Source organism: Lissotriton vulgaris, chromosome 5 (genome assembly GCF_964263255.1).
Source record: "Lissotriton vulgaris chromosome 5, aLisVul1.2, whole genome shotgun sequence".
NCBI classification, from domain to species: domain Eukaryota; kingdom Metazoa; phylum Chordata; class Amphibia; order Caudata; family Salamandridae; genus Lissotriton; species Lissotriton vulgaris.
Window position 1 is genome coordinate 685731129 of NC_141693.1, and position 20713 is coordinate 685751841.

A 20713-nucleotide genomic window follows, 5' to 3' on the forward strand; every position below is an offset into this window, starting at 1 on the left:
AGATGGTGTTAATCCTCAAATTTCATGAGGCAATGTGTCGCCGTGTTAAGGCAACTCTCAAAAAATCAGAATTACAAAAAATAATATTAAGTAAATGGGCCCACTCAATAACTGAGTTCTAGGTCAAATAAAAGTTAAACAGTTTTATTAGAAATTCAGAGGTAGGCGGTACAGAATTAATGCCATGAAGGCTCTCAATGTAAAAGTGATATAGAGAAATCAAGATCAGTAATTGTTAAAAGTCCCAAGTAAACAACGAAATCGGAAGAACAACAGATACAGGTAGCCTTCCTAGTAGAACAGGAAAGGCTCCTGGCTCACCCACAAATTTTAGGGGTTTTATACAATATTTTAAAATATTGAATAACAGAATCCACAGACTCACTGTGCTGTAAGAAAATGCTTGAATTCATCAGCAAATCGGAGTACATGAAAAATAAATGTTATATTGCCTTAACACCTAAGCACTGTCCCACTACATGAATAATTATTCGGCACCCTCTCTAGTAATGTCACAGAGAGATGCTAGAACAAAACTGAATACATTAACAATTATGTGTTATATGAATGAATATGCCACAGTGAACCAAAGGAAGGGTCTTGGTAATGTAGGTTGTTATGAGCTAGGGAAGTTCAACGAGGCGGTACAACAATAGCTGTAGAAATAAACCTGTACACCTCAGCTTTACTATGTGCTGCAGTTTTTGCAAGCGGGAAGGGGAAAACAGAACATGGGTGAAAGAGATGGTTTCCATTATAAAATAGATTGCATTTGTACCTAATTTGTGACCTAGTTACACATAGCAGGAAACTGCATTACTACACATTGTAGAGAATTCATTTAAAAGCAATAGTATGTCAATGCATTCACGTTTAATCAAATGTAAAAATACACTCTAAACGTTATTAACAACCAGAAGAGTTTCTACCCATGTAAGCAGTCTGGTGCTCACCCGTGTGTTAAAAGCTTTCAGTGGATGTTTTGGAACTAGCCTGCCTCAAAAAATCTTTTTAGGTCTCGCCTGTCGATGCGCATGCGCATCGAGCAAGCGAGACTATGGGGGCTTATCCACTCTTTATCCACTGCAAGGAATCGTGGCGATTCCTTGCAGTGCCCGTGACTTTTAAGCTCAATGCGCATGCGCATTGAGCTTAAAAGCGCGTGCACGTCCGTCTTGTTTTACCCGCTCCGCCCCCTCCCCTTCCCGCCGTGTCGCATTTCTCCTCCCCCCTCCCCTCTCTTCCCTCCGTCTTGTTTGTTTATTTTACCCGCTCCGCGCCCTCCCCTTCCCGCCGTGTCGCATTTCTCCTCGGCCCCTCCCCTCTCTTCCCTCCGTCTTGTTTGTTTATTTTACCCGCTCCGCCCCCTCCCCTGCCCGCCGTGTCGCATTTTTTTTTAAATCCCCACTTCCCCCCTACCCCCCATCAATGCCAACACTGACGCCGTGCTCTGCTGCTTGTTTTTTTCTTCCTCACTTCTAGCTGCTGCAATTCCAGTCCAGCAGCCTGGGCGACGGAGGGAGGATTTGCAAGCAGAGCTGCTTCCATTTGCAATCAATTTCCGTAGAATTTGGCAATGATTTAAATGCTTACTTTTTTCCGCATTTTTGTTAGCACAGAGCTGTGGCATTATCAAACCGGCGTCGATCTCTTTCTGCTTACTGAATTTGCCAATGATTTAAATGCTTATTTTTTCCGCATTTTTGTTAGCACAGAGCTGTGGCATTATCGAACCGGCGTCGATCTCTTTCTGTTTACTCAACAAGGCGCACTGTTGACAAACACTGATGAGCCAACTGGTTTAACGAGGATAGCGATGTTGGCCACCCTTCACCCTCACTCACCCTCACCCTCACCCTCACTCACCCTCACCCTCACTCACCCTCAACCCCTCACCCTCACTCACCCTCAACCCCTCACCCTCATTCACCCTCAACCCCTCACCCTCACTCACCCTCACTCTCGACCCCTCCCCCTCAACACCTCACCCTCACCCTCACTCACCCTCACTCACCCTCACTCACCCTCAACCCCTCACCCTCACTCACCCTCACCCTCACTCACCCTCAACCCCTCACCCTCAACCCCTCACTCACCCTCAACCCCTCACCCTCAACCCCTCACCCTCACCCTCACTCACCCTCAACACCTCACCCTCACTCACCCTCAACCCCTCACCCTCAACCCCTCACTCACCCTCACTCTCACTCATCCTCACCCTCACTCACCCTCAACCCCTCACCCTCACTCACCCTCAACCCCTCACCCTCACTTACCCTCAACCCCTCACCCTCACTCACCCTCAACCCCTCACCCTCAACCCCTCACCCTCACTCACCCTCAACCCCTCCCCCTCGACCCCTCCCCCTCGACCCCTCACCCTCCCTCACTCACCCTCACTCACCCTCACTCACCCTCACCCCCTCACCCTCACTCACCCTCAACCCCTCACCCTCAACCCCTCACCCTCACTCACCCTCAACCCCTCACCCCCTCACCCTCACTCACCCTCAACCCCTCACCCTCACTCACCCTCAACCCCTCACCCTCACTCACCATCAACCACTCACCCTCACTCACCCTCAACCCCTCACCCTCACTCACCCTCACCCACCCTCACTCACCCTCACTCACCCTCAACCCCCCACCCTCACTCACCCTCACTCACCCTCACCCTCACTCACCCTCACTCACCCTCAACCCCTCACCCTCACTCACCCTCAACCCCTCACCCTCAACCCCTCACTCATCCTCACTCACCCTCAACCCCTCACCCTCACTCACCCTCACCCTCACTCACCCTCAACCCCTCACCCTCACTCACCCTCAAACCCTCACCCTCACTCACCCTCACTCACCCTCAACCCCTCAACCCCTCACCCTCACTCACCCTCACTCACCCTCAACACCTCATCCTCACTCACGCTCACCCTCACTCACCCTCAACCCCTCACCCTCACTCACCCTCACTCACCCTCGCCCTCACTCACCCTCAACCCCTCACCCTCAATCCCTCACCCTCACTCACCCTCACCCTCACTCACCCTCACTCACCCTCAACCCCTCACCCTCACTCACCCTCAACCCCTCACCCTCAACCCCTCACTCTCACTCATCCTCACTCACCCTCAACCCCTCACCCTCACTCACCCTCAACCCCTCACCCTCAACCCCTCACCCTCACTCACCCTCACTCACCCTCACTCACCCTCACTCACCCTCACTCACCCTCACCCACCCTCACTCACCCTCACTCACCCTCACTCACCCTCACTCACCCTCACTCACCCTCACTCACCGTCACTCACCCTCACTCACCCTTACTCACCCTCACCCACCCTCACTCACCCTCAACCCCTCACCCACCCTCACTCACCCTCAACCCCTCACCCTCAACCCCTCACTCACCCTCACCCTCACTCACCCTCACCCTCACTCACCCTCACTCAGCGCAACCACAGCATCTTAAACTAAATATATTTAATAAACTTTAAGCTATTGGCAATATAAAATAAAATCCATTTTATTTACGTATTAATTATTAATTTTTTTTTAAAGCCATTGATTTTTTTTATTTCAATACATATAAGTCACATATAAGTCCCGTTAATACAAAACATGTTGCTTTACAAATGCTAGAGGTGTCACATTTACAAAAATTATAACTATTGGCTTTGTAAAGAAGAAAGCTATTAATTTCGCTATTTAGAAAAAACAACACATAAATAAAAAACAAAAAAATAAATAACACCTATAGCTCAAACTTTACTACTGTGAGACCTATTGCATTTCCAATGCTTGTTTACATTTCACCTTCAGGAGAGTGGAAAAGATGATTTTCCTTCATTTTGCTACTCAAAAATAGAGATTTGCCAAACGAATTTCCCTTTGGAATTTGAAACCCTAGGGATGTCTCAGACCAACCAGTCTGGCAATGAGGCATACTGAAAAGTACAGAGGTGAGTTCACCAGATCTTTTTGAGATAAGTCCTGTAGTCTACTCTGTACTGAGGGCGGCAAAAAGTGTTCTAATGAACTTGCACAATCTATAATCACAATGATATTCGAGCCAATTATGTATCTAATGAAGATAAATAATTGAGATATTTCACACGCAATTCTAAAGCTACCCCTTTCATCACGAGCATCAGATATAGTCTTGTTGGCAAATTAGCAGTCACCCATTTTTTTCTGATATGGGTGACTTTCCGGAATTGGATGCAAGACTTTTTCTGTTGCCCAAGATGGGGGGGATACTCTATAATTGTGTGGAAGATAACTCAATTCCATATCTTCATTAGATTATTAATTGGGTGAAACAGTATTATTGTGATCATTGTATCCCTGTTGCAATGCTAAAATTACAATTTGACGCCACCACGATTATTACCACTTAATAATGGTGCTTTCAGAATATGAACGCATAGTGAATGGATGATACGGAAATAATTGTGTGAATCTAAAGCCTTGATGAAGTGGGTAGGCCTTGAAACATGTATCTGCTGTGCATATTGGCATTGTTTGCTGTGGATATTGACAGTGTAGCACCAGGCTAAACTTTTTAATATAAGGTTGTCTGGACTCAATATCCATGATTTGTAATCACCTCTACAAACTCTGGATTTTTTAATTTTCTTCTGTCTATTCCATTTATTGGCACCTAATGGTAATAGGTGCTGTATAGAGGTGCAGCACTGGGTATATATCTCATTTAACCCCTTTCTTATATGAATAAATGTACTGTATTGTATATGTTTTTAACACCTCCCTGTACTGTGCACTTAACATGTTCCAGACTTTGTGCAGTGCTATAGGCAACTGCAAAAAAAAAAAAAAGCATACGGTACATGACCATGTGAAATCTTCCATCTATTGCAGGTGTTGGTAAATGTGAATGACATTAATGACAATCCGCCGGTATTTCCCAAGACATATGAGGGACCCTTTGATCTCACAGAAGGCCAGCCAGGACCAAGAGTGTCAACTGTCAAGGCTGTGGATAGAGACTCTGGGCTTAATGGACAGGTGGAATATAGCATTGTATCTGGTGATCTTCTGGGTAAGTGTGTATTTTGGTGGGCAACAAGGAACAGTGTCTTATCCATATGTATAGTGTGCAAACACACCAACAGCTGGTGCCATTTTGATGGCATCATGATGGCAGGGATATGAGGCACTTGATTGGGATGTATACTGAAGCCCCATGCCTTAACATGCTGACAGTACACCAATATGATCCTCTGCCTCTTACCCTGCAGGGAGTATCAGTGGTTGTGTCACATCTCCCAAATGCAAATCCTCCTACTTATACAAAGAAATATAATTGGAAGTACAAGATTTGAGGGATTTGCATCTCTTTGTTTATTAGCATATCCCCAGCAAATGCGCAGTAGTGCTCAACTATGAAACGTGGTACGTGATTCTCCTTAGCAATGCGCAATTCAAATGTAGCTGCTGCACAGTTTTCAGAGATACAGCTTGAAACTCAACAGGTACTCAAGGAAAGGAAAAATACTATGGATATTTTGTCAGTCATCAACATTATATAGTCATCAGACCATAAATGCACAATAAAAAAAATCTGATTTGGGGAATATCAAATGGCAATAAAATCATATTGCAATCGAGTTGCCGTTTCTGTGGAACCCTTTGGCATACAACAATTATCAAACATCAAACAGTCAGAGGGAATGTCCACGATTATGAAATATCAAGCAATTAGGAGAGAATGTTCATATTACAATCTTATCTAAAAATACCACTTTACAATGGAAACGTATCGCAATCAGGCTGCGAGAGCTATTCCCCCTATTGACATATTAAAATCTCGTCTAAAGTTGTCCCTTTGATATAAAATCGTATCAGCAACAGGCTATGCCTGTTATGTCCCCCTTTAATATAATGCATATTATACCCCCTTTTCTGAATCATTTTTGGCCACTATAGGTGTGGCAGGGTATACTCAGACATGAGTCCCTTTCTCATTGCACCATCAGGATTCAAGCAAGCCGGGCCGACGACGGCTGAAATGCCAGAGTCCGGTCCCCGGTAGCTTGTCTCCTTTCTGGTGAAGAATTGGCTTGGTAGTTTGGTCTGCCCTGTTCCCATGATGCACTGGGCCAGGGACAGACTAATTTGCATATAGCCAGGTTCTGAGCTGGGATGGTGCAGTGAGCTAAATAACGGTGATGGATCAAGCCCTGATCTTTGGACTGGGTAAGAGTGGTCTGCTTAATTCAGACACTCTGTTCATCACCACCCCCTTTTCTGAATTATTATATCATGTTAGGCATTCAAAAATAAATGTTAATGTTTAAAACACTATCACTCGTTAAATCCCAATGCATATTGAATTCTCAATTTTAGTGCTAGGGTATTAAAATTTGGGACTGAGCTGCATATCAAAGATGCCTCAAGGCGCTGGAGAAAAAGCAAGCCCTCCTGAAGATTGGTGAACAATCTTTACCGACAATTGGGCGTAAAAGCCATGTTCTAAGAGAGATATTCAGGGTACAGAAGAGGATAAAGTGCTTGGTTGACTGGCGTGACTTCCCATCGCATGGTAACACGGTACTGAGGGAAACCGAGTGCCTGTAACAGGAAAGAACAATAGAAAATGTCTCTTATTCCCTCCCGGCCATGTAAGGTAAAATCTAAGCTCTGGGGCCCTTACCCATGTCGAATTAGTGCCTAATGCAATCCTTGGCTCAGAAAGAGCCACTAAAATGTAGCATTTTGGGTGTTCCAGACCAGGTCTAGGACCCGGGAGTGAAGGGACGGAGCACAGCAGACGCAGTGTGGCATGACATAGCACTGCAGGCAGTTGTTTCCACCTGCTTTTCATCTCCTCTCTGCCTCTCGCTCTCCTCTACTCTCTGTGTCATGGTCACCATCCGTTCTAGACTGTGTGCGTCCCCGGAAATCCTCCATATTCTTTATTTCTGTGATTCAAGACAAAGGCTAGGTTGGATGGACAGCGCTCACGGGGTCGCCATGAGTAAACGATGTAAGCTGAGCACAGTATCAGATGAACGTAAAATAACAGAGCCAGTTGCTATTTTCAGTACGAAGTGTGGTTTGTCAAATGTCAATTCATTCAGCTCACGTTGAAGTTCTCTTTTGAAACAAGCCTGGCCTGCACGTTACAAAACACAAGATGTCCCCTGTGATTTCTGTGAACCTCCAAAGTTTCAACATGAAGGAACCAGGAAATCCTGTTAGCACAACAGTGCGTGCAGGCCCACTCCGGAAGTATTGCGTCCAGCTATTGGCCATTGACAGTGATCTCAGGAAGTCAGTGCAAGCTCATAGAGGGGTGAGAAGGGTTGTCTGGCACGACAAACCGCAGATTGTCTGTCTAGGTCTTTGGACTTGTCAAAATATATTTGACAACATTGTTCAACAAGAATATCAGACAAACCACCGAAAGGAGCATTGAGAACAGTACACATTAGTGGAATGTTTTAGGTGTAAGCAGATCTAAATTGTCAAAAATGTCTATTTCATCTCCAAGAATACAAAATAATTCACCCCCATGTGACTCATCCAATCAGAGAACACGTTTCTCAAAAGTTAAATGGGATTGTAGATGTCCCCGAAGCCCCAAGGAAAACAAGCTAGGTATCAATATTTAAACATGCACTTCAATTGTTATGAAATGATGAGAGCAATCCCTTTATAGCTCCTCTAAATGTGGCTGCTCCTCCGAATATCAAGGAGCTGAGGCAACCATACACGAAAATTTAAATGATTTAATTAAGATTTGTTTTTATTTTATCTTTATCAGAGCCAGGCGAATCTATGTGAACTAACTGCATTTACTGTATTACACTCTTTTAGAGGCACAATGTCCTTTACATTTCCATCACATCCTTTCTTTAATAGCATTTTATTGGAGTGCTTTGGGTTTATGCATGGCAAAAAATCCTTTACTTGCAGGGTCGGACTGGGACAGAAAAAAGTTCAGGCCCTCAAATTAAGAGTTACCCACATTAGTGAATCATATACCTAAAAATTCGGACCACACTTGCTAATCAGGGTAGTTTTGAACTTGTAAAGAGAAGCACTACAGGGGTTCTTCCACATATGGTAGACTGCATGCATGTATGCTTGCTGCAGACATTGATTGTGGTAATGTCAGAGAATTCAACAGTAAAAATCGGCCCACCAGGCCGTAAAACAGTCCCACATACAGCCCAAAAACCAACCCATACAACAACCTGTCAGACCAGCATTCGGGCACTGGCTGATGGCTATACAGGCCAGTCCGACCTGGCAATATAGGTAATTTACTATCTCCTCTTGTGGGTAAGGGCACCTGCAGCCAAGATCTAGTTCTGAGTTCATGATTAAACCTGTTCTGTTTTCATGAAATTATTGTTTTTTTTCTGTTTTTAAGCATTACTGTGTGTGGAGAACAGTCAAACACTGACATCCTATTGATTGCAGTTACTGTTTACAACTCACTAGTATAATGGTTTGTTGTTTAAGTTCTCATGACCTTTAATGTCATTGTGCTTATCAAAGAAATTATGTAACAACCCCCCCCCCCCCCCCCCCCCCAGAAATAAATGGACATATATGGGTTGAGAGCAGGGCCTGGATGTATGCCAACTCCTCCAACACTGGGTAGGGCAGCGGTTCTCCATCTGCAATAGGTTTACCAGAGAGCTTACACAGAGGCACGGCCATGTGACGAACAATCGCTGTGAGCAGCTGGTATTCGCTGTCCACCCCCACTGTGTATGGTGGAAAACTGTGCACAATGGGGATTGGCTGCACAGAACTGCATGGTCACAGTGCCTGGCCAACGGGCAGCCCCAGCAGCCAACAACCACTGCACAGGGAACAAACATTTTTGAATGGCACATTAGTGATAGCAGTGTGAGCCTAGGACACACGAATATCAGAGGTCTGTGCGGAGGCCTTATATATGTCCTAGTCAAGTATTGCTAAATATGCGGAGGGCAAATATGCAGCCAAAGTGTGCTGAGGTGGCATAAATAGCTACTGTGTTACGCTTGTCAAAGGACAACCCATGTAGTAAGTCTCTAGACTTATGAGAGGATCTTATAGGTTTCTTACATTCTTGCAGGTTTTTTCAAAATGTTAGAAATTCCACATATATTTAAGCTAGTTTGTAAATGTTCTTTAGATTCTGGACGTTTTGGACATTTCTTGTAGATTTTCTTTCTCTGCCTGAATTTCCAGACAGAAAGAACGTTTGCAAAGCATCCGAAAAGAGGGAGGAATGGCTACAGCTAAGAAGCAGTGACGCAGCAGTCGCTATCAACACAGGCTAGTGACGCTGCTAGCCCTGACTTTGATACTGATGCATTGTTTTGGCAGCTCGCCGGAGTTGCACAGCAGGCTCACTAGTGGGCCCTTGCATAGCGGATGCTCCCTCATGACTTGTAACTAAATGTGGCACGTCACGTGCTGAAATAAGTTGCTTGAGGGAGCAGAGAATCTGACATGGCACAAGAGGGCTTGAAATAGGTATGGGTAAGGGCTAACGAGAAGTTGACGGGTGTAGCTATCTATGGTGAAGCCGGTGCAGTGGCACATGAACCCAGTTGACTATTGCTGTAATTTCCCACCCACCAAGCAACCAGGGAACCCATTATCCTTGCTTGCACTAGAGCCCATAGCATCATTGCAACTGCGCTGCATGGATGTCAGGACACACCTGTCCTGAGGTGAGAGAGTCATTTAAAGTTACCTTATTTTCAAAACAATCAGGATAGCCGAACATTAATCTAATAAGCTCCATCTAAAGGATTTTTTGCTTCATTATTTATCACATTAAATTCAGCAATATTAATAAGCATTGTTAATGGTCATTCCTATAGATTTTACCTTGGTTTAGCACAGGAATATTTATGAACATATTGCATTGTTTTCAAAGATGTAGACCACTTCTGCTCGAGGTTACATGAAAATGTTGGAAGAGAAAACCTTGCCCATGAGTAAAATTAATAAATGTTGTGCAGTATATTGTTCTGCTCAGTGCATGTGATGCATATACTCCCAACAACTTCCTAACGGTGCATACTACTACCCTTATAATTTTTTCGGAAACATTGCTCCTGGGAAATGTTTTCCGGACATTCAAAGATTGAGCTGCTTTCCTAATTTTTAAAAGGTGATCTTATGTGTCAGTGGCAGAGACACGTTTTGGTTGCAGACAGGGTGACATTTTCCTTGGGGGCTCCAGCCTAGACAATTTCTTAACTTTGAGAATTTATATACACATACACACACTGTCATAGGTCCATGTGAAATATGGATGTCATCATTATACTGACAATTCCCCAAATTGTCCCCCAAAAGCATGTTGCAGGAGCCCAGTTGATCTCTATCTGCCCTATATGCTGGGTCGTCCTGTGGAGCGTGAATCCACTGGTTGATAACCTTCAATTGTGCAGCCCAATAATATAGCTGAATGTCAGGTAGTGCTATTCCGCCCTCATACCAACTCTTGTGTATTTTTACTTGTAGCATAGACTCTTGTGAATTTACTTGCTTGAAATAACGGGGTGGGACAGGAAATGGTGTGTTGTCAAGGGCGTAAAGGAAGCGCGGCAGGGCCATCATTTTATATAGCGCCGCCTTGCCCAGTAATGCAAGGGGCAGGGATGCCCAGTGAATCACGTCGCTTTTCAATCTTTCTAGGGGGGGTTTCAAGTTTCTGGAGAAAAAGTCTGTCGGGTCTTTCATGATGTGTATGCCCAGGTACTTAAAGGAGTCATTCGTTACCACGAGCGGATAGTCGGAGGGTAAACACAGCACTTTCCCTTGTAGAACATATAGGACCGGTTTCGACCAATTTATCAGGTATCCCGACATTTTTCCAAATGTATCACATATGTGGAGGAGCTCTGGTATGCAGTGCTCTGTCAAATACACCAATATGTCATCTGCATATAGGAAGAGACGCTCTTCCCACCCATCCCTCCATTGTATTCCTTTCAGCAATGGAGTCTCCCTAATGAGTGTTGCCAGGGGTTCTAGAACCAGCGCAAAGAGGAGCGAAGACAATGGGCAGCCCTGACGCGCCCCCGTGCCAATGGTATTTCGTCCGATGTGTGCCCATTAGCTAATACCCGTGTCAAGGGCTTTGCGTATAGTAGCCTTACCCACGCGCAGAACATGGGACCGAATCCCAAACGCGGAAGGAGCACAAAGAGATATTTCTACTCCACCATATCGAAGGCCATCTTCGCATCTAAGGATAGTATCGCTGCTGGTTTTAACAATGATGGAGCCTTTGCCAGCACCCCATGAAGGCGCCAGAGGTTTAGTGCTGTGTACCTATTGGGCATAAAGCCCGATTGGTCTGGGTGTATTAATTGGGGTAGGTAAGGGATCAACCTGTTGGCTAACAATTTAGCTAAAATCTTTGCCTCCGGATTTAGTAGAGATATAGGGCGATAGCAGGTACATTCGGACGTGGGCTTATCCGGTTTAGAAATCGCCACTATTGTTGCCTGTCGTTGGTGTGGCGGCAGTTCGCCCTTCTCCAGGCTTTCGTTGTACATAGCCAGTAGAGGCGGGCTCACAATTTCTGCCATTTGCTTGTACCATTCAATCGGGATCCCATTGGGCCCTAACGCTTTTCCTGACTGAATCGATCTGATTGCTAACTGCAATTCCTCAATCGTGAGGCTTGCGTCTAAGTCTTGGGAGGCCTCCTGTGTCAGTATCGGCATCTTTATATTCCTTACGAACTATGTTATTTTTTCCTCTGTTATTCTCGATGTCGGTGTGTAAACTTCTCGGAAGTGTTGTGCCAGTGTGCCCACTATTTCTTCTGAGTCCGCTGTGAGTTGTCCCCCTGTTTGTCTTATTTCTTGTATTTCCCTGTTACCTTTCTCCAGCTTGTCTAGCCATGCTAGTAGTTTTCCCGCTTATCTCCTACGTCATATATTTTGTGTCTGGTAGTTGCTATGTTAGCTTCCGTCTTTTCCTGCAGGTGCGCTCTGTGCTGCTGTTGTCTAAGATGCAAAGTATGTGCTGTGTCTGGTGTGGGGTGTGTTGCGTGTTCAGTGTCAGCTACCTGTAGAGCTATTTCCAATTCTGAGAGTTCTTTCTCCTTTTCGCGCCTGTTGCCTGTAATAGAAGCTATTGCTTGTCCCCTTAAAACGGTCTTGTATGCCTCCCATACTATTGAAGGTGAAGTGACCGACTCAGTGTTTTCTGCAAAATAGTGTTTTGTGGTTGCCCGTAAGTCTTTTTTTATCCTGTAGGTACCCGGACGGATAGGGTATATTCGCCGTCTAGACTTCTGTTGGTAGGAGAAGGTCAGTAATACCGGAGAGTGATCAGATATGCCCCTGGGTTTAATATCTACCTTTGTCACATTCTGCAAGCTAGCAAGCAACATCATGAAGTAGTCGATCCTGGATAGGCTATTATGCGCAGTTGAGTGATATGTGTATTGATGTGCCGCGGGGTGTGTGTGTCTCCATATGTCGGTCAGGCCCATGGCGTCTGTGAATCCCTGGAAGCGAGAAGCGCCAGCCAGTGGGGTCTGGGGCGGATATTTATCCTTGGAGGCATCCATTGTAGCATTGAAGTCTCCTCCCATAATGAGATCTCCCTCAGGCAGAGCTAGGAGGAATTCACTCAAAGCCGGGGGTGCCACTGCATGTAGTGCCAGGGGGATATATACTGATACTATATTGAAAAGTTTGCCTTCCCATCATTTTATATAGCGCCGCCTTGCCCAGTAATGCAAGGGGCAGGGATGCCCAGTGAATCACGTCGCTTTTCAATCTTTCTAGGGGGGGTTTCAAGTTTCTGGAGAAAAAGTCTGTCGGGTCTTTCATGATGTGTATGCCCAGGTACTTAAAGGAGTCATTCGTTACCACGAGCGGATAGTCGGAGGGTAAACACAGCACTTTCCCTTGTAGAACATATAGGACCGGTTTCGACCAATTTATCAGGTATCCCGACATTTTTCCAAATGTATCACATATGTGGAGGAGCTCTGGTATGCAGTGCTCTGTCAAATACACCAATATGTCATCTGCATATAGGAAGAGACGCTCTTCCCACCCATCCCTCCATTGTATTCCTTTCAGCAATGGAGTCTCCCTAATGAGTGTTGCCAGGGGTTCTAGAACCAGCGCAAAGAGGAGCGAAGACAATGGGCAGCCCTGACGCGCCCCCGTGCCAATGGTATTTCGTCCGATGTGTGCCCATTAGCTAATACCCGTGTCAAGGGCTTTGCGTATAGTAGCCTTACCCACGCGCAGAACATGGGACCGAATCCCAAACGCGGAAGGAGCACAAAGAGATATTTCTACTCCACCATATCGAAGGCCATCTTCGCATCTAAGGATAGTATCGCTGCTGGTTTTAACAATGATGGAGCCTTTGCCAGCACCCCATGAAGGCGCCAGAGGTTTAGTGCTGTGTACCTATTGGGCATAAAGCCCGATTGGTCTGGGTGTATTAATTGGGGTAGGTAAGGGATCAACCTGTTGGCTAACAATTTAGCTAAAATCTTTGCCTCCGGATTTAGTAGAGATATAGGGCGATAGCAGGTACATTCGGACGTGGGCTTATCCGGTTTAGAAATCGCCACTATTGTTGCCTGTCGTTGGTGTGGCGGCAGTTCGCCCTTCTCCAGGCTTTCGTTGTACATAGCCAGTAGAGGCGGGCTCACAATTTCTGCCATTTGCTTGTACCATTCAATCGGGATCCCATTGGGCCCTAACGCTTTTCCTGACTGAATCGATCTGATTGCTAACTGCAATTCCTCAATCGTGAGGCTTGCGTCTAAGTCTTGGGAGGCCTCCTGTGTCAGTATCGGCATCTTTATATTCCTTACGAACTATGTTATTTTTTCCTCTGTTATTCTCGATGTCGGTGTGTAAACTTCTCGGAAGTGTTGTGCCAGTGTGCCCACTATTTCTTCTGAGTCCGCTGTGAGTTGTCCCCCTGTTTGTCTTATTTCTTGTATTTCCCTGTTACCTTTCTCCAGCTTGTCTAGCCATGCTAGTAGTTTTCCCGCTTATCTCCTACGTCATATATTTTGTGTCTGGTAGTTGCTATGTTAGCTTCCGTCTTTTCCTGCAGGTGCGCTCTGTGCTGCTGTTGTCTAAGATGCAAAGTATGTGCTGTGTCTGGTGTGGGGTGTGTTGCGTGTTCAGTGTCAGCTACCTGTAGAGCTATTTCCAATTCTGAGAGTTCTTTCTCCTTTTCGCGCCTGTTGCCTGTAATAGAAGCTATTGCTTGTCCCCTTAAAACGGTCTTGTATGCCTCCCATACTATTGAAGGTGAAGTGACCGACTCAGTGTTTTCTGCAAAATAGTGTTTTGTGGTTGCCCGTAAGTCTTTTTTTATCCTGTAGGTACCCGGGCGGATAGGGTATATTCGCCGTCTAGACTTCTGTTGGTAGGAGAAGGTCAGTAATACCGGAGAGTGATCAGATATGCCCCTGGGTTTAATATCTACCTTTGTCACATTCTGCAAGCTAGCAAGCAACATCATGAATTAGTCGATCCTGGATAGGCTATTATGCGCAGTTGAGTGATATGTGTATTGATGTGCCGCGGGGTGTGTGTGTCTCCATATGTCGGTCAGGCCCATGGCGTCTGTGAATCCCTGGAAGCGAGAAGCGCCAGCCAGTGGGGTCTGGGGCGGATATTTATCCTTGGAGGCATCCATTGTAGCATTGAAGTCTCCTCCCATAATGAGATCTCCCTCAGGCAGAGCTAGGAGGAATTCACTCAAAGCCGGGGGTGCCACTGCATGTAGTGCCAGGGGGATATATACTGATACTATATTGAAAAGTTTGCCTTCCCATTGGCCCTGCAGTGCTGCAAATCGCCCCTGCCCATCTATTTTAGTCTGGAGCACCATAAAGGGTGAGTTTTTCTTCACTAAGATTCCCGTCCCACTGGATCCTGAGGAGAATTCCGAATGCGCCACCATCTAATAGCCCCATCTATCCAATGCTTTGCATGTCGTCCCTGTGAGGTGTGTCTCTTGTAATAAGGCTACAGTGGGGCCTAAGCGCTTCAGGGCCTGCAAGACTAGTCCCCTCTTTATCTTATCGCCCAGTCCACGGACGTTCCAGGTGACTAGTTTCAGGGAAGATACTTGGGATATTTAGGATGGGGTGTGGGTTTCATCATGGTGTGGGTCGCTTGTCATGAGTGCTGTGTGTGGGTCTGGAAGTGCCGTCTATTTAACATCTTCGAGGGTCTTCTCACCTTTCGATTCTCTGCCTGACTGTCAGTGCCTTTATAAATTAGAACCAAACGAGACCTAGTCTCAACTGCCCTTTCCCTTATCCTTCCCCCCCTCCCTGCCTCCCTGCTGAACGGACTCAGAACTGCCCGCCACACCAACTTAGCAGAGTGCTTACTCCCCAACCCAACCATAGTACTTGCGTGACCGGGGTAAAGAGTCCAAGGAAGGGTCAGTCCCTTTCTGCCTCCATGGCCTGGTTCAGTCCGGTGTCCATAAGCGGCACGGCTGTGGTTTCACTGTCTGGGAGCGTACTGCTGGAGTTAACATGACTAGCAGAGTCACTCCTGATCGGCCGCCTCTATTTCTGACCATGGTGAGTGGCCCGATGTTGAATGTCGTGTGTTCTGGCTGCTCGGGTCTTTCTCTTCTTTGGGACGATGGTGGTTTCTGTGTCCGCTGCACTGTTTTCCTACTGTACGCCATCCTTCAAGCCAGTCATAAGCCGCTTCGGGTGTCTCGAAGAACCACGTCTTGTCCTCTGCCACTACTCTGAGCCTCGCAGGGAACAGCATGGAGTAAGGCAATTCCTGAGCACGCAGAGCTTTTTTCACTTCCATAAAGCTGTGTCGGCGCCGGGCGACTGCCACCGTATAATCTGGGAAGAAGGCGACCGTCGAGTTATGGATTCGGATTGGCAGGGAAACTCTCGCTGTCTGTAAAATGGCGTACCTATCTCGGTAATTGAAGAGTCTGGTGAGCACTGGCCTAGGGGGAGCTCCTGGTTTAGGCCTACCTAATGGAACCCTGTGGGCTCTTTCCACTGAGAAAAAACTGGATAGGCCCCTTTGTTGCAATCTTGTTTTCACCAGCTCTTCGACGTACAGATCCATCGCTTGAGTGCCTTCAGTTTCTGGAATACCAAGGATACGGACATTATTCCGGTGCGAGCGTCCTTCCTGGTCATCGAGCTTCTCCGTCAGCTGTTTATTATCCGCCTCCAAATGAGCCAGGGCTGACTGTAGTTCTGTTGTATCTGCCACCAGGGATTTTGTGACGATTTCTACCTCTTTGACTCTGTCCGTCATCTTCTGGAAGTCGGCTCGGAGCAGATTGACATCCATTGAGATAGATCCGACTGTGGTTTGGACATTTGAAAGGCTGCCATAATGTCCTCTAGTGTTATCTTTTTACCTCCATTGCCTTCCGGTCCCTTGCCCGACGAATTGCGTCCCTCGGGGAGTGGTGGGACTCCTTTGTCGTATGCAAATTTACCAAGTTTGGCTTGTGCAGCCTAATTCTGTGGGCCCCTGCTCGACATGTTCCCTTCAGGATGGGGCTACTTGCCGCGTCTGTTAGTGTTCTGCGCCTCTCCGGCTTCTATATCTAGCCAATCGTAGCCCCGGAAGCCTGTACCGGTCTTTTTATAGCAGATGTTTTGCGAATGGGTGGGTGTCTGTATCGCAGGGGCTCGGCTCCGGCTGAGGGCCTTTCTACAATTAAGCCCTTCGTCGATGTCCCTTGCCCTCTAGTTCGCCTTGTGGTCTTGCACCGATGTGCCTGGGCTGGGTAAATGAGGCTCGGATCCTTGTCTAGTTATGCCTTGAGTTTGCCCTCATTCAGCATGGATTGGGAGGGTGGTAGTGGTGTATTGCAGTGTTGAAGGGGCAGCCAGGATCTCTGCTGTGTTCAAGGTCTGGGTCCCCAGAGTCTTGTGTCTGTAACGATTATACCACTTGCCTGCTCTGTCGCCCCACGACACCTGGATAGTATTCACCCTTTGGGATTTTTCACGCACTTGGGAGCTCCTGCGTTGCGCCTCCCGCCATCACGGCCCGCCGGCTGCCAAGCTGAAAGTCTTATGTGGGGCTCAATCTGACGGATGACGTTAGCTGCGCCACGCTCTCCCCAGGGCACCTTATAGCAAGTGCCTATGAGGTAGGAATTCCAGGCCTGCAGTGCCTAGATCAGGGGTCTCCAACCTTTTGTGTAGTCAGAGCTACTTCTGGCCAGTAAAAATCGTCGTAAGCTACTGAACCCGAATCAACTCGCGCATTTTTCCGAGAGACCCCCCACGCCCAGTTTTATTGACTTTAAGCCTAATTTCATCCAAGCCCATACTGTGGTTTGAACAAAATACCCAAGACAGGCCTGACTTAAGAGTTCCCTAGAATACCAAAAGGAATGATTTTGGATTTTTGACGCTTCAAGACATTTCAATTAATAGGTCCAAAATTAAGACCTTCCAGTAATAGTTGTCATTGAAATAATCATTGTAAAGCGGCTCAATTAACAAACATACATGGAAAGTGATCTTACCTTCAATGTGGAACTGATTTATTCTTATGCTGCAAATAATCATTTGGAAACATGCTCAAGATTTTTCTCTCCAGCTACTTTTTATTGTGTTTGTAATACAGGCCTGCAGTACACATTGCATTTTTCTTGTTCAATCAGCAAGTATAATAATAGCTGGTCTAGTACTAATGCTAACTGTACTAATAATAATTATATTACTAATCCTACTACTGCTACTACTAATATTGCTACTCCTGTAGTACTACCACTATTCCCATTTGTACTACTTCTAATTCCACACAACTGTATTTTAAGTGTTCACACTTAATGACATTTACAAGCTCAATACTGCCACACCCTTCCACAAACCTGGATGATAAGCACCCAGCTGAAACTGAACCCAATGAAAAGCATTTAGATTGCATTGTAGTAAATGCAGTGGTACAGATACAGATTTTACAGGAATTGTTCCATTAAAACGCTGAGCACTGACAAATGTCATACAAAATTTTTCTTCCAAGCAACATACCATATTACACCCCAAATATTACTTCAAAAGAATCTACTAGTCAGTTTCCTTCTCTCCCTTTTCGGTGGTGGCAACTTTCAAACCACTGACCCCCTTCCAAGATGACCCCACAGGCTTGCATCTTAGTTACCACTCCCTGGCTCATTTAATTTCACAAAAATACAGCTGATGAAACATTTGACCTGTATTATGTGAAACATTTGCGGCATCAGGCAAACGCCAGTTGGGGGGCATGGCAAACTGTGAAGCACCTCCCAGAGAAACACTGCTCTCCCGTGGGGTAGAGGATCCGAGGAGCTAGTCTTAACACCTTTGGGATCGCGTTGATCCAATGGGCACCCCAAGAGATTTAACTGGTGCCCCACACTGGCCACATCCACATGGCAATGAGATTGCTGGGACTGCTGAGGATAAGCAAAAGTGGCCAACAAAAGGTATGGCGAGACTGCAGAGGGCAAAGGCCAGGAATGTTAGAGCTCTCCAACATGCAACAGGCAGCTCCCCCTTTAAAGATGTCAGTGGGCAGCCTCCTCAGAAGAACAAAATTGTGACAGGAGAGCACTGGGTGAGAGAGAGCGCACCCCCACCTGAAGTGAGGTTCTGTGAGGGACAGGAATGGTCTTCTGCTACATCGTGAGGATTGGGAATATCGACCATGGGGTGAAGGTGGTAATGTCTGACTGCTGGGCGCGGAGGATGTCTTGCCTCAAGCTGCTTAAAGGCTATGGTTTGCGGGTGGTGGTCCAGGTGAAACAATGCTCTGTTGTGCTCCATGTGATGTCTCACTGTGGCAGCTGAGGGGCCTAGAAAATTGATGGACCCACCCCTCCTCTCTCTAGGAACAGTGCAAAGTAAGGCGGTGGGGGACGAGCCACTGGAGTGTTGTGTGCCCCGGTCGCCTGCTCATAGGAAGCAGTCCCATAGATCAGTACTGCTGCAGTGCGTGTCCCCATAAGTTTGGTGGTTCCATGTCTGGGTCAAGCAGCCCTGCAACACCTCCCCCATGTCTATGTGGGCTCCCATGCTCATCTGGCAAAGTCCACAGTCCGTCTGCGGCATTGCCGCGGATTCAGGCTCCCAAGCCGTAAGTGTAAACTCCTGCATTCAATGATGCACGAACACTTACAAGAGAGGCAGCTGTGAGTGGCAGATATCTAACTGGTGGATAAGATTGGCTGGCCCAGGACTGAACCTTAATAAGGTGTACAGCGGGACTGCTCATGCCACCTTGCACTATATGAGGCAACATTTTATAAGCTCAAGGTTTAAGGCGGGTCCAGAGCTCAGTACAGAAGCGGTTCTATTTATTTATATAACACCCCCCTCCTGTACTGATCCCCTGCATTAGTTAAGCACAAAAAACGCCAATATGAAGATAGCGCACGGATGCCATAAAAATGATTAAAAGCGCTATACAAAGTTATAAAATCATACCCAAGGAGCTACCGAGCGATGGAAGATGTGTCTAAAGGGGCAAATTAGTCACCCCACGGTGTGTGATTGAATCGACCTGGGGCGTTTTAAGAGGGGTGAGCAGGTACCCGCTGCTCCTCCTCTGTAGTCTGTGACCTGAATGGGGTCTAGTCCCGGCACGTGAGGCCACCCCCGGGCAGAGGTCACCCCACAACCCCCCCGCACTGAGGGTCACTGCAGGAGCTTCGTTAGTAATTGTGAATGACCCTAGGGCTCAATGTAAATATGTAAGCGCTATGTTTCTTCTTCTACAGCAGATGACTTAATTACATAACCAGAGGCCGATCCCCTCCCCCACTACACGTGCACGCAAGCACTCACAGGAAAGTATAACAGGAAATAAGGCACAGGCATATAATGGTATAAAGGCGTGTTCCACTCACCTGTCCAGTATTCTGTGCTTCAAGAGTGAGCAGGCCTGGGATGAAGTGCACAGTCCGGGGGAGAAGTGAGTTGCCCTTCGCGATGGAGTGCGCTGTTCTAGATCCAACTGCAGGGCCCCGGGCTGAAGTGCGATGTTTCAACGGAGTGTGCAGACGATGACGTCAGACTCTCGCGAGAGCAGTCTGCAGCTCCAGGAGAGGAGCGTCATCGCATCATCCCGCCCCATCCACAGATTACCTCCAATCAGAGCTAGGCGAGCTACTCCCGGGGTCTCCGCGAGCTACCGGTAGCTCGCGATTGACCGGTTGGAGACCCCAGGCCTAGATGCTGTCTGTAACTAGCGTGGGCGGTGGGAGGGGCACCTGTCCTTGTCCCCGGAGCATCCGGGGTCCGTGCCGTTTCCAACGTTTGTAACCCCTGAGGCTGGTGTCCACAAGATGTTGCGTCCTTACAGCCCTCCAGTTCTAGCTGTGCCCGCCACCACCCGAACATCTCTCTTCTGAGGGTCCCGGAGGCTGTTTTCATTCTCGCCATCTCTCCCCCTGTACCATGAGCGTTTACGTTCGTTTCAGTGTCCTTGCCACAGCTCTCCGAGTCTGTTCCTCTTGCGACGCCTCACTTCCGGTCTTCGCATGCTTCGCTCCCCCGAAGTCACTTCCTGTTCCTGGGCCACTACAGAATCGAGGTCTCGGCTTCAGCTGACGTCGTAGGCCGCCAACAGGCGCACACGATTACTATGGATGTATGACGTTACAACGCATGCTTTTACCACACATGCTGTTACAACGCCAGTATTACAACGAAAACCTTTACAACGCATTACACTTG

The 20713-nt window shown here is 47.0% G+C and overlaps 1 protein-coding gene across 1 annotated transcript in view; it reads left to right on the plus strand.

The window, feature by feature from the left end:
• CDH23 (cadherin related 23) overlaps window positions 1–20713 on the plus strand; it is a 2828172-nt gene that overhangs the window by 2290417 nt on the left and 517042 nt on the right. Inside the window, exon 40 of the mRNA XM_086919477.1 lies at window positions 4879–5059. Coding sequence (XP_086775603.1) covers window positions 4879–5059 — 181 coding nt within the window. The remainder of the gene's footprint in view (window positions 1–4878; window positions 5060–20713) is intronic.